Genomic DNA, 17,510 nt, shown 5'->3' on the forward strand with positions numbered 1-17,510 from the left:
TTTCAAAGTTAATCCATGCACACCAAAGCCTTCAAATCCCCCTCCCAAACCCCACTTCCAGAGGTCTGTGGTAAAAGTGGGATCCCAGATTCCCTGCAGATTCTCTAAGAGATGATCCCATGGGAAGGAGGTGAGGGCCCTTCCAAGGCAGCCTGAAAATTCACCCTTGGAAAAAAAATCCCTGCAAAATAACCCTGAGTATATCTGGGATTTTAACCAAACTGTTCCAGCATTTCCTGCAATTCCAAGCCCCTTGAAACCAGGGATAAAAGAAATAAAAAATCCCCTTTGGAACAATTTTCCTTAAATAAAATCTGTTTTCTCCTCCATCCAAGGGATGTCTTGGGGGCCCCTCCAAGGCTGCCAGGGAGGAAAATCTGTTTTCCATTATTTTCACACTAATTAAGGAGCTGACAGCTCCTCTTTTCCAATTATATCTCCCATGCAAACGGCTGCTCCAAAGGCAGCTGCAGCCCACGTGGAAAACACGGGGTGGAGAACAAGGACTGTGCTTCTGCAAGGGAAACGTTCACATGTTCTCAGGATAGAGGAGAGCTGCAACAATCCCAGGGTGTCCACGCCCATGGAAAACATTCCAGGGATATTCCACGGAGTGACAGGAATGCCATCACTCACCCATGGGATCAGGGATGGGGTGGGATGGAAGGACCTGAAATCCCAGTCCTGCAATGGGCAGGGACCCTTCCCTCTGTCCCAGCGGCTCCAGCCTGGCCTTGGGCACTGCCAGGGATCCAGGGCAGCCTCAGCTTTGCTGGAATGTTGTGCCAGCATCTCCCCACTCTCTGAGGATGGAATTTTTTATCCACCACAACTAAGAGCTGGAAAAACCTCCAATCCAACAGGTCCTGGTGCAGAACAAATGCAGCAAGTGTGGCTATCCCAAAATAAACCAGTTTTCCCTCCCCTAAGGGCTGAATTTCAGGAATAACAATCAAAACCCAATCAAGAACTCCTGCCCTGAAACATGGATCTGAGGGAAGGATTTTCCCAGTTTAAGGGAGTTTTCCCACACATCCATTGCCACTGCTCCACCCCAAGCCCTTTCCCCCACCCAGGATCCCATCCCAGTGTTTTTTCCTTTGGAGAATCCCCACAAAACTCCAGCTCCATGTTTAACCCTGGCAGCTGTTCCAGAAATCCCAATGTTTCCGCTCAGCCCTGGATGTTCCCAAGCCCTGAACACACCCAGGAGCCAATTCCAGCTGCAATCTCCAGGAGAAAATCCAATTAGGATGCTCCAGCAATCCATGGCATGGCACTTGCAGCCTCACTCATCCAGAAAAGATTGAGGATGGATTTCTTCCCTCGCTGGAGAAAATCCTTGGGAATGAAATGAGGCATTTCCCTGGTGAGTTAAGCTGGGTTTAAGGTCTATCAATAGCTCCTAATTAGAGCTGGCTCTGATTGAAATCTCCAGCTTGGCCATTTCCAACAGGACACTGGAAATCCAGGGGCATTCCCTGACAGAAAACCCAGGATGGAAAAGGAATGAAATGAAATTCTGTGTGTGAGATCCCACGGATCAGCTGGAATTAAACCATCAGTCCCAGGGCAGGGATGCAAGGGGAGCCAGTCCTGCTTGGATACAGCAACGGGATGGGGAATTCCTGGGGTCCTGAGGAGAAATCCCATTCCCACAGAATCCCACAGAATCCCTGGAGCAAGGCTGGGAGAGCTGGGAATGTTCCCCTGGAGAAGGGAAGGCTCCAGGCAGAGCTCAGAGCCCCTGGCAGGGCCTGAAGGGGCTCCAGGAGAGCTGAGAGGGGCTGGGGACAGGGATGGAGGGACAGGAGCCAGGGAATGGCTCCCAGTGCCAGAGGGCAGGGATGGATGGGACATTGGGAACTGGGAATTCCAGGCTGGGCTGGGATTGCCAGAGCAGCCCCTGGATCCCTGGCAGTGCCCAAGGCCAGGCTGGAGCAGCCTGGGATGGTGGGAGGTGTCCCTGCCATGGCAGGGCCGGGATGGATGGGATTTCTGTCTCCATCCCACCCCAATCCCCATGATTCCCAGGATGGGATTCAAGCCCTCAGCCCATCTCAATCCCTGGCATTCCTGGGATGGGATTTCAGCCCCCAGCCCCTCATTCCCAGGATGGGGTCCCAGCCCCCATTCCCCCCCAGGCTGGGTCCCAGCCCCCATTCCCAGCCCCGGCTGTGGCTCCAGCCCCCATTCCCAGCTCAATCTGGGGTCCCAGCCCCTCATTCCCAGGATGGGGTCCCAGCCCCCATTCCCCCCCAGGCTGGATCCCAGCCCCATTCCCAGCTCAGTCTGGGGTCTCAGCCCCCATTCCCAGCTCAGTCTGGGGTCTCAGCCCCCATTCCCAGCTCAGTCTGGGGTCTCAGCCCCCATTCCCAGCTCAGTCTGGGGTCCCAGCCCCCATTCCCAGCTCAGTCTGGGGTCTCAGCCCCCATTCCCAGCTCAGTCTGGGGTCTCAGCCCCCATTCCCAGCTCAGTCTGGGGTCTCAGCCCCCATTCCCAGCCCAGGCTGGGTCCCAGCCCCCATTCCCAGCTCAGTCTGGGGTCCCAGCCCCCATTCCCAGGCCAGTCTGGGGTCCCAGCCCCCATTCCCAGCCCAGGCTGGGTCCCAGCCCCCATTCCCAGCTCAGTCTGGGTCCCAGCCCCCATTCCCAGCTCAGTCTGGGGTCCCAGCCCCCATTCCCATTCCAGCCCAGGCTGGGTCCCAGCCCCATTCCCAGCCCAGGCTGGGTCCCAGCCCCCATTCCCATTCCCAGCCCAGGCTGAGTCCCAGCCCCCATTCCCAGCTCAGTCTGGGGTCCCAGCCCCATTCCCAGCTCAGTCTGGGGTCCCAGCCCCCATTCCCAGCCCCATTCCCAGCCCCTCACCCGTCGAGCCGCACGTCGGGCAGGCTGCGGTTCAGCGCGATGCGGTCGCTGGCCAGCAGGTTGAACTGGTTGATCTTGAACAGCTCCTTCATCTTCTCCTGCTCCTCCTTGGGGATGAGCACGGCCCTGCCCATCTCCCCCGGGCCCTCCTGGTTCCGGGAAATAACGGCTGGGAAACCAAACGGCAAAAGGTGCTGTGAGCTCCTGGGAACTGGATTTATCCTTGGGGGAGCTTCTGGTTTTCCACAAGGAATGCTGGAAATCCAACCCCCACTCTCCCTGCTCCACTGCGAGCTTTTATCCCTCTCTGCATCCAAGAACATCCTGTTTTATTCCAAGATGACTGAACTCCCAGATTCATTCCCTGCCACTATCCCAGGCTGCTCCAAGCCCCATCCCAAGCTGGCCTTGGACACTTCCATGGGTCCAGGGGCAGCCTCAGTTTCTCAGAGAAGCTGGGGCTGCCCCTGGATCCCTGGAATGTCCCAAGCCAGACTGGACAGAGCTTGGAGCAGCCTGGGCTAGTGGGAGGTGTCCCTGCCCATGGAATGGGATTTAAGGTCCATTTTAACCCAAATCATCCCATAAAACACAAAGACAAACTCAGACAACACCAAAGCAGCACTAAATCCTGCAGATCCTGGGATTTCCTTGTAGGAAAGGCATTCTGTGCTGTTGCTGTGAGCCAGCAAAGGCCTCCTGATGATAAAGGAAAGCCCCATATCTCTCCTGAGGAAGACACCAACATTATCACCATGGAGATGTGATGAAGGAGAGAAAGTTAAGAGGCAGGGACTCCAGCTGGCTCACAGAATGGCATGGCTCCTTGGTCACCTACTGAGAGCTTTGTTTCTTTCTTGTAACCAATGGGCAGTGAATGTGTTTGTTAAGTAAATGTGGATATCTTGAAAAAGTATAAAAGCAACATGTCACTGTAATAAATGTCTCTTGCACCCTTCTGATGGAGTCGTGGTACTTTGTGCTGTGTGGTGCTCTATAAAGACATTTCCTCTGCTGGGAAGAGCAATTCTGAGACACAAATGTGAGGCCAAATGTGACAGTGCTTACAGGGGTCCCAGGATGAGGGGAGAGATGAGGATCTGACTCCATGTTTCAGAAGGCTGATTGATTATTTTATGATATATATTACATTAAAACTAAACTAAAAGAATAGAAGAAGGGATTTCATCAGAAGGCTGGCTAAGAATAGAAAGGAAAGCTTGTGGCTGACCGAGACAGTGCAGACAGCTGACCGTGATTGGCCATTAATTAGAAACAACCAACACTGACCAATCCCAGATGCACCTGTTGCATTCCACAGCAGCAGATAACCATTGTTTGCATTTTGTTCCTGAGGCCTTTCAGCTTCTCAGGAGGAAAAACCCTAAGGAAAGGATTTTCCATGAAAGATGTCTGTGCCAGCCAAACCCCCGCCAGCCCTGCCAGGAGCAGCACTCACCGCGCAGGGCGGGCAGCAGGGAGCGCTCCTTGCTGTCCTCACACTTGTTGCACTCGCTGAAGTAGAGCAGCAGGAACACGTCCAGCAGCACCCAGAGCAGCGAGGTGGCCAGCACCACCCGGCAGTAGCCAAACCTCCTCATGGCTGCTGGCAGCCTGCAGGAGCACAGCGGGGTCACAGCGCCGCGGCACGGAGCTGCCAGGCAGGCAGGGAGCAGCAGCCCACTGCAGGCACACAGAAACAGCAGGTTCGTGGATATTCATCCTTTCATTCAACATTGCTTGACAGTGAAATGTTAGTTTTCCTCAAATATATGATTTTCCTCAAATATATGATTTTAGACTTCTCAATATTTGAATTCTTATCCTGCCAAAATGTTTCAGGCTCCACCCGGTGAGCACCAAAGATGCCTTGGAAAAGGCACCAGAGTCACTGATCCAGGGTGGGTTTGGGCTCCTGACTGAATTAGGGAGTTTGGAAAACAAAGCTAGAGGTGAGGCCTCCACACCCAGTTCTCCAAAGGGTGGAGCCGGGCTGGGAGAGCTGGGAATGTTCTCCTGGAGAAGGGAAGGATGCAGGAAAACCTCAGAGCCCCTGGCAGGGCCTGGAGGGGCTCCAGGAGAGCTGAGAGAAACTGGGGACAGGGATGGAGGGACAGGAGCCAGGGAATGGCTCCCAGTGCCAGAGGGCAGGGATGGATGGGACACTGGGAATTGTTGGGAATTGGGAATTCCTGGCTGGGATGGGTGGGCAGGCCCTGGCACAGAGAAGCTCTGGAGCGAGTCCTGAGGAGGCCACGGAGAAGCTCCAAGCACTGGGGATTCTCTCTGGGGACAAAATGCAGCAAAATCATTGTTCCAAAATCTCCTTTTCTTACCCCTCCCTGCCTTCTCCCCATGGTGTCTCCCAAATCCTGATGCTGGGCCAGAGCAGCACATGGAATTGTGGATGATGGCTGGAGCAGGGAAGGCCCCAGACAGAGCTCAGAGCCCCTGGCAGGGCCTGAAGGGGCTCCAGGAGAGCTGAGAGGGGCTGGGGACAGGGATGGAGGGACAGGAGCCAGGGAATGGCTCCCAGTGCCAGAGGGCAGGCATGGATGGGACATTGGGAATTGGGAATTCCTGGCTGGGCTGGGATTGCCAGAGCAGCCCCTGAATCCCTGGCAGTGCCCTGGGACCGTGGGAGGTGTCCCTGGGTGGATGGGACAAATGGGATTTCAGGTCCCTTCCCACCCAAACCATTCCAGAACACCATGCTCTCCCCCCCTGTGGCTGCAATCAGTAATTAGGGCTCTGTAATTAATGACCCCCACTCACCATCACTGCCTGCATTCCGTGCCCACACTCCGTGTCCCGCTCCAGCCATGCTCCCACAGAATTCCCTCAGCACTGAACCACTGCACAATTCTCCAAGTGCCTGGAATAGAAAAAGAGAAGAAAATCCCATCACTTTTCCATATTTCTTAAAACATAAAGAAATTTCTTATAATTAAAAATCCCTCCTCAGTTTTATGCACGTTTTAACTTCCTTATCCTCCCCACCTCAGCTCCTCATTCCCAAGTGGGATCTTTCCATTTTCCATCCCATTTTAATTCATTTCCATCTGAGCCAAAGGGATGGAAGACCTGGAGTGATTTAAATAATTTAAATAAATGATTTATTTAATTATTCTTGCAGCATTTCTGCATGGACTCCTCATTAATAACAATTTCCATCTGTCCTAAATACCAACCAATGGCTCTTCCTGCTGAGGGATTCCCAGGACACTGATTTAAAATTCCAGGAATTGCTGTTCCAGGGTAACACAATCCATTTCCACAGTGGTCACGGGAAACAGTTTCATTATAGGAAAAAAAAAAAAAGGAAGAAAAAACCAAATTTCCCAACAAAACTGTGGATGCTCCATCCTGGGATGTATCCAAGGCTGGAAGGGCCTGGAGCAATCTGGGATAGGGGAAGGATTCCCTGTCCATGGAAGGGGATGAGCTTTAAGGTCACTTCTACCCAAAACATCCCAGGATTCTGTGATTCCATAAAATCCCCTCCTCCAAACCTCCAAAAGGAAGAATGTTCCCCAAAATAAGGTTTATTTTAACTGAAATTCAGCCTAAGAAGGTTTGCAGGAAGAGGAGAAAGGGAAAAATCCAGAGGTTCTGAGCTGCCTCTTCCTGGAATAAACTGAATTTTACCCCATTATCCTGCAGCAAGGGAAATTCCTGCCCCAAACCCTGCAGGGCTGGCAGCAGGAAAAGCAGGAATTGGGGTAGGGAGCAGGAGGCAAACTGAGGAACCTGCCAGCATTTCCTGGGACTGACCCCACACAGTGCTGGGGGGGAATTACGGAGGCTGCAAATCCAAGTGGATGGCAATTCCAGACTCCAATCCTTCACTTGCCTTTTCCCTGGATTAAAAATCTCAATTTTCTGTGGATATAAACCAGTTGCTCAGGATTTTCTCCCCCAGCCCCTGGTTATCCCCACAGCCAGACCATGCCCAGAATGACCAATATTGAATTTTTGGAGGCTCAGAGACACAGAATCCATCATTGCTCCCTGAAAACCTCTTCATTCCCTTTCCCAATAACCCTGCAAGGTAAAATAAACATGGATACAGCAAAGTCCCCAAATATACAGCTCAAAAAAATTATTATCTGGCAATCCCAGCCCAGGCAGGAATTCCCAATTCCCAGTGTCCCATCCATCCCTGCCCTCTGGCACTGGGAGCCATTCCCTGGCTCCTGTCCCTCCATCCCTGTCCCCAGCCCCTCTCAGCTCTCCTGGAGCCCCTTCAGGCCCTGCAAAGGGTTCTGAGGTTTTCCTGCATCCTTCCCTTCTCCAGGGGAACATTCCCAGCCCTCCCAGCCCTTCTGGCCTCATTCCAGCAGGTCAGAGCCCTTCATTCCCAAATGGGCACTTGCAGTAAATCCGGCTCAGCTGAGCCCTGAGCTGCTCCTTAATCCCCTGGCACCCCTCAGGCTCATCACGGATGAAGTGTCCTAATCCTCAGCAGGACAGGAATAACCTGGCCATGGAAATTCCCACAGAAAATCCCAAAGAAAAGCAGAGGAGTGCACCAGTTTCTCGCCCAGCTCTTTGATTCAGCAAGGTTTGAATCCCAGAATTCAGCTGCATCCTGGGCGTGTGATTAAAGCTTTGTTAATTAACATCAGAACTGCTCTGACCCCAGTGTGACCTCACAGACCTGCAAGACTCCAACTTTCCTTGGCCACCTGCATTCCCAGGAACACCAAACCTGTGCCCACATCCCTGAGCTTGGACACAAGGACACAACTATTACTAGGGAAGCATTGCCCCCAACCTGCATATTCCCATTGCCATGGAATGAAACCTAATTTAGGAATGAAACCTAAACCAGAGCTGAACATTTTACCAGTCAAAACTGCTTTTAATGCCACCCCAAGGCCCATGAGCTGGGCCTGGTAAAGCTCAGCTTCACCCGAGGTGTGGGACAGGGATTTCCCTGCTCCCCTGCCAGATGTGGCCACATCTGCAGCAGCCCCAGCCAGCTGCACATCCCAGCCGTTGCCTGGCAACAGAGGGATGCTGCCCTGGGTACCAGGCTGTGCCCAGCAGATGCAGGATGGGCAGCTGGGGAGCCCAGGCCAGCCTCCCAGGCTGCAGGAGCTTTGGGATCGCTCTCAGGGATTTGTTTCCCTGCTCCAAGGGGCTCCCAGCTCCTCCAGGAGCCCATTCCCACAGCAGAATGACCAGCACACCTCCTGTCCCCTGCTCACAGCAAAACGATGGAGGAAGAGAAGTAAAAAATCATCCCAAAACCCAGCCTGGCTTTCCCAGGGGATGAGAGCCCAGCAGGGCTCTGTCTGCAGCTCAGCCATGGAAATGGAACCCAGAACATCCCTGGGAATGAGATGAGAGCCCAGCAGGGCTCTGTCTGCAGCTCAGCCATGGAAATGGAACCCAGAACATCCCTGGGAATGAGATGAGAGCCCAGCAGGGCTCTGTCTGCAGCTCAGCCATGGAAATGGAACCCAGAACATCCCTGGGAATGAGATGAGAGCCCAGCAGGGCTCTGTCTGCAGCTCAGCCATGGAAATGGAACCCAGAACATCCCTGGGAATCTGCTCCTGTTTGTGCTGCTGCTCTGGTGAAACACAGAATCAAACCTGCCTGCAGGAACACCACAATTATCCCAATTCCCTGGAGAGCAGAACTCCTGCTCCTCTCCTGACATCCCTCTGCAAGCGTGGAGGGGGAAATCAGCCAAGGACAGGCTGGGAAAGTGCCTTGGCTGAGCTTTGTTTTCCTTGTGAGCCTGCAGAGCGCAGGCACATCCCGGGGATGGGGAATGGACGGAACCACTGCTGCTCCCACTCCAGAGGTGAACTCCTGCCCTTCCACTGTCAGCTTTCCAGGGAATCTCCTGTTTGCCACGAGGGGCCTTCACACCCACTGAGAGCCCAAATCCAGCACCTCCCACCTCACCCACAGCAAGGATCTGGGCTGGAAGCAGGAATGGGATCCTTGGGATGGCCTCGGACACTGCTCTGCCAAGGATCCCAGAGAGCAGAATTCCAGAGGTTTGGGATCAGCTCACCCAGGTTTCCATCCCTGCAGCTATGGATCCCAGAGAGCAGAATTCCAGAGGTTTGGGATCAGCTCACCCAGGTTTCAATCCCTGCAGCTATGGATCCCAGAGAGCAGAATTCCAGAGGTTTGGGATCAGCTCATTCAGGTTTCAATCCCTGCAGCCATGGATCCTAGAGAGGAGAATTCCAGAGGTTTAGGATCAGCTCACCCAGGTTTCAATCCCTGCAGCTATGGATCCCAGAGAGCAGAATTGCACAGGTTTGGGATCAGCTCATTCAGGTTTCAATCCCTGCAGCTATGGATCCCAGAGAGCAGAATTCCAGAGGTTTGGAAGCACCTTAATCCAGGTTTCCATCCCTGCAGCTATGGATCCCAGAGAGCAGAATTCCAGAGGTTTGGAAGCACCTTAATCCAGGTTTCCATCCCTGCAGCTATGGATCCCAGAGAGCAGAATTCCAGAGGTTTGGAAGCACCTTAATCCAGGTTTCCATCCCTGCAGCCATGGATCCCAGAGAGCAGAACTCCAGAGGTTTGGGAAGCACCTTAATCCAGGTTTCAATCCCTGCAGCTATGGATCCCAGAGAGCAGAATTCCAGAGGTTTGGAAGCAGCTTAATCCAGGTTTCCATCCCTGCAGCCATGGATCCCAGAGAGCAGAATTCCAGAGGTTTGGGAGCAGCTCATTCAGGTTTCAATCCCTGCAGCTATGGATCCCAGAGAGCAGAATTCCAGAGGTTTGGGATCAGCTCATTCAGGTTTCAATCCCTGCAGCTATGGATCCCAGAGAGCAGAATTCCAGAGGTTTGGGAGCAGCTCACCCAGGTTTCCATCCCTGCAGCTATGGATCCCAGAGAGCAGAATTCCAGAGGTTTGGAAGCAGCTCACCCAGGTTTCCATCCCTGCAGCTATGGATCCCAGAGAGCAGAATTCCAGAGGTTTGGAAGCAGCTCACCCAGGTTTCAATCCCTGCAGCTATGGATCCCAGAGAGCAGAATTCCAGAGGTTTAGGATCAGCTCATCCAGGTTTCAATCCCTGCTGGCAAATCTAAAGCAGCACCTGACTCTCAGGGATGCTCCTGCCCATGAGCACTCAGCCCACAGCAGCAGAATTGGAATTTTTCATGGAATTTTTAGGAGATCTGGGGGGAAAACCTCCCCAAAACCCCACAGCAAGAAGGGTTTGAGGCTTCCAGGACTGCCCTGCTCAGGCAGAGCCACACAGGGCTCGGGAAGCCCACCAGGAGAAATTCCCAAGCGGGAATTAAATCACTCACAAATACATTTTTCCACCTAAGAAAAGCAGAATCCTGATGCAGAATTCCCAGCTTTCTCCTCTGATAAATTACAGGATTATTTCTCACAGCTGTCCTGGGATTCACCACAAAAAAAATTCAGCCAGGAAGGTTTGAAACTCCCCCTTTCCAATTTAAAATTGAATCTTAGGGCTACACTGATCTAAGCAAACCTGAATATAAAACACACCCTCCAAAAACCATCATTTAATTCCATGAGCAGCTCATTAATTCATGGATAAGGAAGAACTTTTAATGGCAGAACTGTCAAACTCCAAGATCAATCCAGGAAAGCTCTTGCACATTTAGCAAGGAATAAAAATATGGGGGGAAAGGAAAAAAAAAAAGCAATCAGGTACCTTTAGTCAGAGCCATGCAGTGTTTTGTGTTTTAAGAATTCAGTTTTTTCTGCCTCTCCTCTCTCCTGAAATTTATTAATAGCCCCATTCTTCCCTTGGGAATTCATTCCTGTGACTCAGGAATTGAAGTGGAAAAGCCTCATTAATTCCTCTCATCCCAGACCTCGGGAGGAAAACCTTTGGGGGGCCTGGTTCAGGCACAGCCACACAATTCCAGGCTCCCCCCATTCCATCCTCCCACATCCCCAGCAGCTCCAGAGCCACAGGGTGGGAAATTTGGGAAGAGCTCACCTGGCTTGATTCCCTCCTTCTAAGTCCTGGGGCTGTGCTGCTGCAAAGCACTGAAAAGCTGCAGATAATTCAAATAAAGGTTTTAAAGCCCCTAAATCTTAATGGAATATTGCAGAACCATGGGATGGTTTGATTGGGAAGGGATATTAATCCATGGGCAGGAACAGCTTTTCTTTTATCCCAGGGTGCTCCAAGCCCCATCCAACCCAGCCCTGGACACTTCCAGGGATGGAGCAGCCACAGATCCTCTGGAACAATCAAAATTTTGGGAATTAACTCCCAACCATGGAGGGCAACCCCTTTTCCTGTATGTTAAAAGCTCCAAATCCTGCTCCCACTGCTTTTTGCAGATTTTTCCCTCAAACACAGCCCACCCAGAACAGCAAATTGCAGCGCTTTGCTCACCACCTTCCCAAATTCCTCATTCCCAGGCAGTCCTGGCATCTCCCACTCCCAAACCTCCACCTCTGCCAGGATTTCTCCCTGTGCAGGAGCCTCCTCGAGGCTGATCAGCTGCCTCTGTTTGTTCCCATTGCAGGGCTGGGAGAGCTCCCACATTCCAGGGAAGGCAGAGTGGCACTGACAGCTCGGCACATCCCCCTGCAGGAGCTCTCCAGCACAAGGATCTCCTGTTTGCCACTCACACCCCACCGTGAGCCCAAAGCTTTCTGGGGACAGCTGTGAGAAATGACCCTTTACCTGTTGTAATCCTCACTGCAGTGTTGTTCTTGCCTCTCTGCTGGGGCTCTTCTCCATTCTCTGCAGCTCAGCCCTTCCTGTCTTCTCAGGGGCTCCTCCTGGGCTCTCGACCCACCCCTATTTATCTCAGTTACCTTCACGAGCTACAGCTGCTGCCCAACTAAGGACCCTGCAGCTGCAGCTCGTTTGGAGCAACTCGGACCCACACAGGTCTTACAATACAACATATATTCAGGCCCCCACATTTACCTTATCAGAGGGGAAAGCTGGGAATTCTGCATCGGGCACATCCACCCTGCAGGAGCTCTCCAGCTCCTCCAGCACAAGGATCTCCTGTTTGCCACGAGGGCCATTCACACCATTCACACCCCACCGTGAGCCCAAAGCTTTCTGGGCACAGCTGTGAGAAACGACCCTTTGATTTATCAGAGGGGAAAGCTGGGAATTCTGCATCGGGCACATCCACCCTGCAGGAGTTTTCCAGCTCCTCCAGCCCAAGGAAACGCTGCAGAGAGCCCAAGGAGCAGGGAAATCAGGGAATGCACATTCCTGAGGCTGCAGGAGCTGCAGGAAAGTCAGGCCAGGGTGGGGCTGGGGGTGCATCAGTGATCCTGGGGGTCCCCTCCAGCCCTGCCATTCCAGCATTCTGGGATCTGAGGAAGCCATGGAGCACAGGATGGCCCCACAGAGCTGAATTCCCTCCCAGTTCCCAAGCAGAATTCCCTCTGTTTTTCCCACCCAACAGATCAGGAGAGAACCCAAACCTCTGAGCACCAAAAGCCCCCCGTGACAACCAAGAAATTGTTTAAATCCCACTGGCTCCCACTCCAAACCCATCCTCACAAAAGGCCTGGGATCTCCTCTGTCCATCCCTGGTTCATTCCTGAACTCTCTGCAGGGAAGCAGATTTGTTGGGATTGATCGGCTCTCACTCTGTGGGATTTCAAAACAAAACAATAAAAACCCCAAACCTATTTTCCCGTGTCCATAAAGGTGCAGGCACACGGAGCTCAATCTCCCACATTCCCAGGCCAAGTTTTCCTTGGATTCACCTGAAGGACAAAACCCTCTGGAATTTCCTAACATAAAAAAAAAAATATAAAGGAGAGATTCCCAATTCCTTCTTTGCAGGCAATTCCCAAATTTCCTCCATGAGCCACAATTTTCCTGTCAGCCACAGCTGGGTTTGATTCCTGCAAACCCAAAACCCCATTAAAACACGAGGGGGAAGGAACCCCATCCCATCCCACACATTCCCACATTTCCTACGGAATGGGGAGAGCTCTGGCAGCTCCCACTCCCAAAAACCAGGAGCTGTTTCTGGAGCAGGTGGGAAGAAAGTGGGAAGAGCCAGAAAACCCCAGAACCGTGTGTGGGATCGTGCCCCTCCCCTCCCGGCTTGAATTGGGGGAAAAAAAAGAAAAAAAAAAGCAAATTTTTCCTTCAAAAAAGCAGCTTTTTACATAAGAAAAGCAGATTTTGACCCAAAAAACCCCACAGATTTTTGAACTATAATATCACTTTTTTTTTTGCATAAGGAAGGCAGATTTTTAAATAATAATATGACTTTTTTTGCACAAGTAAAGGAGGTTTTTAGACAAGAAAATCACCTTTTTTGCACAAGAATATGAGATTTTTAAACTATAATATCACTTTTTTTTGCACAAGTAAAGCAGGTTTTCAGACAAGAAAACCACCTTTTTTGCACAAGAAAAGGAGATTTTTAAATAATAATATCACTTTTTTTTGCACAAGTAAAGCAGGTTTTTAGACAAGAAAACCACCTTTTTTGCACAAGAAAAGGAGATTTTTAAATAATAATATCACTTTTTTTTGCACAAGCAAAGCAGGTTTTTAGACAAGAAAACCACCTTTTTTGCACAAGAAAAGCAGATTTTTAAATATCACTTTTTTTGCACAAGTAAAGCAGGTTTTTTTACACAATTAAAGGAGAGTTTTACTAAAAAATAATGAGGTTTTTACACAAGAAAAACAGATTTTTACCCAAAAAAGGAGGGGCTTACTCAAAAAAATTAGATTTCTACACAAGAAAAACAGATTTTTATACCGCTATTTTCCTAAAGCATGGTTTCATTGATAACACAAAACACCAAATGCGCAGCACAAGAGGAAAATTCTAAAAATACCAAAAAACCCACCTAAATATAACCGAAAAAACCCACCTAAAATATAACCTAAAAACTCCTAAAAACACCTTAAAACCTCAAGTTTTAAGGCCTCATCTCCCCCTCAAAGCCCAGCAGCCACCAAGAGTTAAAATAATCTTTGCCTCCATCACTCCCGGCGTGCTTTAATCTCCCGTTAATCTTTCCTCCCCCTATTCCCAGCGCCCAAGCAAATTCCAGCCCTTATTTTCCGACTAAAAACAGCTTTTACCAGTTATTTTCTCTTTATCCATTCAGACCGATTCAATTTCTAACGAAAAAAAATTTGAAAATAAATGGAAAATAAACTCGATTTTCCGTCAGCTCGGAAGGGGCTTTTCCCCGATTCCTGAGAAAGCAGCTGGCATCCCAACTTTAGGATTTTCTGGGAAAATCCCAGCTGTTAACAGCCGAGCCAAATCCCATTCCCAGCAGTGCGGGCTGTTCCTATCTTAGGTCCACGCGGGAGGAATTGAAGTGGAATTTAAATGGAATATAATTGGAATCATCCCGGCATCTCTCTCTGTGTGAGCACTGGGAGGAACCACCGGGAAAACCGGGAAGCAGCCAGGGAAACCTGCGGCTGGGAATGCCAGCCCGAACATCATTCCAGGGAAACCTGACAGCCCAAAACATCATTCCAGAGAAATCCTAGCAGCCCAAAACATCATTCCAGAGAAATCCTAGCAGTCCAAAACATCATTCCAGGGAAATCCTAGCAGCCCAAAACATCATTCCAGGGAAATCCTAGCAGCCCAAAACATCATTCCAGAGAAATCCTAGCAGTCCAAAACATCATTCCAGAGAAATCCTAGCAGTCCAAAACATCATTCCAGAGAAATCCTAGCAGTCCAAAACATCATTCCAGGGAAACCTGACAGCCCCAAATGCGGTTCCAGGGAATCCCAGCAGTCCAAAACATCATTCCAGGGAATCCTGGTACCTAAAAAAATCATTCCAGGGAATCCTGGTACCTCAAAACATCATTCCAGGGAATCCTGGTACCTCAAAAAATCATTCCAGGGAAACCTGACAGCCCCAAACGCGATTCCAGGGAAACCTACAGCTGAAATCGACAGCCCAAAGTGCTATTCCAGGGAAACCTGACAGTCCAAAACATCATTCCAGGGAAACCCACAGCTGAAATCCACAGCCCTGAGCGCTATTCCATGGAATCCTGGCAGCCCCAAAGCGATTCCATGGAATCCTGACAGCCCCAAACGCGATTCCATGGAATCCTGGCAGCCCAAAGCAGAATTCCAAGGAAACCTAGGGGTGAAATCCAGAACCCACAACGTTATTGCAGGGAGCCCTGACATCCCTAAGCGCAGAAAGACCCAGGGGTGCAATGGAGAACCCGCCGCTCCATACCATAGGCAGCCCCCGCGCGGTTTTCCAGGGATATTTGGACGCTCCCTCACGGCCCTTCCTCGGGGAGCGGCCGAGCAGAGCCCGGCGCCGGGGCTGCCTCAGGGCGGCTCGCACACCGCCGGCCCAGCCCGGCTGAGCCCGGATTAACCAAAGCTCCCGGGAAAGCCGGGATCAGGGACAGCGGGGGGAGCGGAGCCGGGAGATCCCGAGGGATAACGGCTGAAGGAGCGAGGGGAGCCCGGCACGGACCTCCCCGGCCTCACCTGCGGCAGCGTCCGGGGTGGGCTCAGCCCGGAGAGTCCGAGGGGTCAGCAGGATCCTGAAGGGCTCAGCAGCGTCCGGGGGGCTCAGCAGTGTCCGAGGGGTTCAGCCCCGTCAGTCCGTGGGGTCAGCAGGTTCCTGAGGGGTCTCGGCCCCCTCACTCCGAGGGGTCAGCAGGATCCTGAGGGGTCTCGGCAGTGTCCGAGGGGCTCAGCCCCGTCAGTCCAGGGGGGGCTCAGCACTGTCCTGAGGGATCCGGCACCTCCAGTCTCGGGGTTCAGCAGCGTCCGTGGGGGTCTCAGTAGTGTCCGGGGGTGCTCAGCCCCGTCAGTCCGGGGGGTCAGCAGGATCCTGGGGGGCTCAGCAGTGTCCGGGGGATCAGCAGGATCCTGGGACGTTCAGCAGCTCCAGTCCAGGGGCTCAGCAGTGTCCGGGGGTTCAGCCCCGCCAGTCCTGGGGGGGCTCAGCAGCATCCAGGGGCTCTGAGCGGCATCCAGGGGCTCTCAGCCTCCGGCGGGGGCTCAGCTCGGCCCGCGGGGGGCTCAGCGCGGAGCCGCCGCCCTCCTCCTCCTCCTCATGGCCGGGGCAGAGCGGGAGCGGCCCCGCCTCGGCCGCAATGGCCGCGGCTCCCGCGATGCTGCGGCTGGGCCCGGGGGCAGCGGGGAGCGATGGGAGAGGATGAGGAGGAGGAGGAGGAGGGATGGCGAGGGAGGGCCGGGCAGGTGCCGGGGGCGGCTCCGGCCTCACGAATCGCGCACGGAGGGAAGGGGCGGAGGCGGCGCGGGAGGGAGGGAGGGAGAGGCGGGGATGGGGAAGGGAGAGGAGGCGGCGGGGATGGAGAGGGGATCAGGGCCGAGGGGATCGGGGGAAGGTTGGGATGCTGAGGGGGGTGGGACAGTGTGGGAAGGGGTGAGGAGGAGAGCAGAGGGATGCGGGAGGGAGAGGTGAGAAGAGCAGGGGATCGGAGGACGTGGAATGGGGCGCTGAGGAGAGATGGGGAAGGCTGGGATGGTGAGGACATTGGGGAATGTGGGACGGAGTCCTGAGGGAGCAGGGGGAGGCTGGGATGGTGAGGGGATTGGGAATGTGGGACGGAGTCCTGAGGGAGCAGGGGAAGGCTGGGGTTGTGGGGGAATGGGGGATAATGAGGTGCTGAGGGAGCAGGGGAAGGCTGGGGTTGTGAGGGGATTGGGAATTGTGGAATGAGGTGCTGAGGGAGCAGGGTTAGGCTGGAGGGGCCGAGGGGAGCAGGCACGGGCGCTGGAGCACCTCTGTTGATTCCAGGCCCGCACCAGAGCAGGTTTCCATGCCCAGGGCCGCTCCCATCCCCCGGGGCCATTCCGGATTCCCAGCCCTCAGGCCCAGGGGCTCCATCTCTCCTGCCGGCATCTGGGTGGAGTTCCCTGACTTGTTATTGCAGGGAAATTCGCTCTCAGGGAAAGCAAACCAAACGCTAAAAGCTGCTCGTCCCTCTGTGCAGGAGAAACCGGGCAAAGACTGCCCAGACTGGAGCTTTTGGGAATCCCAGCCCAGCCAGGAATTCCCAATTCCCAATGTCCCATCCATCCCTGCCCTCTGGCACTGGGAGCCATTCCCTGGCTCCTGTCCCTCCATCCCTGTCCCCAGCCCCTCTCAGCTCTCCTGGAGCCCCTTCAGGCCCTGGAATGTTCTGGAAGCTCTCCCTGGATCCTTCCCTTCTCCAGGGGAGCATTCCCAGCGCTCCCAGCCTGGATCCAGCGAGGTTTTCCAGGGATCCCTGCCCTCCTCTTCCTCTCCTGTCTGACCAGCAGTGCCAGAAACCCCAGACTCCCCACGTTTGGTTCTTGGGAATTAAATAATAACATTATTATTATTATTATTATTATTATTATTATTATTATTATTATTATTATTATTATTATTATTGCTATTACTATTATTACTATATTACTTAATATTATATATTAATAATAATAATATTAACAATAACATTAATAGTAATAATAGTGTCGTTAATTTTTTTTATGAACACCAAACAAACAAACAGAAATTATTTGACACAAGAAACCTCCTGGCACTTGGGATTTTGCCCCTCGTCCAAAAACAGAAGCGATAAAAAAAAATGTTCTCCTTAAAAAAGTAATTAATTAAAATATCTCTGCCATAAGAAATAAGCAATAAAAACCATTTTCCCCTTAAA

At 52.3% G+C, this 17,510-nt stretch overlaps 1 protein-coding gene across 17 annotated transcripts in view; it reads right to left on the minus strand.

The window, feature by feature from the left end:
- Window positions 1-16,118, minus strand: part of GALNT13 (polypeptide N-acetylgalactosaminyltransferase 13) — a 53,930-nt gene extending 37,812 nt beyond the window's left edge. For all 17 annotated transcript variants that reach the window (XM_074547771.1, XM_074547770.1, XM_074547769.1 and 14 more), the window contains exons 1-4: window positions 15,334-16,118; window positions 5,643-5,742; window positions 4,327-4,550; window positions 2,868-3,036 (exon numbers count right to left, since the gene is read on the minus strand). In XM_074547771.1, the coding sequence (XP_074403872.1) occupies window positions 2,868-3,036; window positions 4,327-4,468 (311 nt within the window). In that variant the 5' untranslated portion in view covers window positions 4,469-4,550; window positions 5,643-5,742; window positions 15,334-16,118. The remainder of the gene's footprint in view (window positions 1-2,867; window positions 3,037-4,326; window positions 4,551-5,642; window positions 5,743-15,333) is intronic.
- Window positions 16,119-17,510: the final 1,392 nt, after the last annotated feature.

Source organism: Zonotrichia albicollis, chromosome 10, assembly GCF_047830755.1.
Source record: "Zonotrichia albicollis isolate bZonAlb1 chromosome 10, bZonAlb1.hap1, whole genome shotgun sequence".
NCBI lineage: Eukaryota > Metazoa > Chordata > Aves > Passeriformes > Passerellidae > Zonotrichia > Zonotrichia albicollis.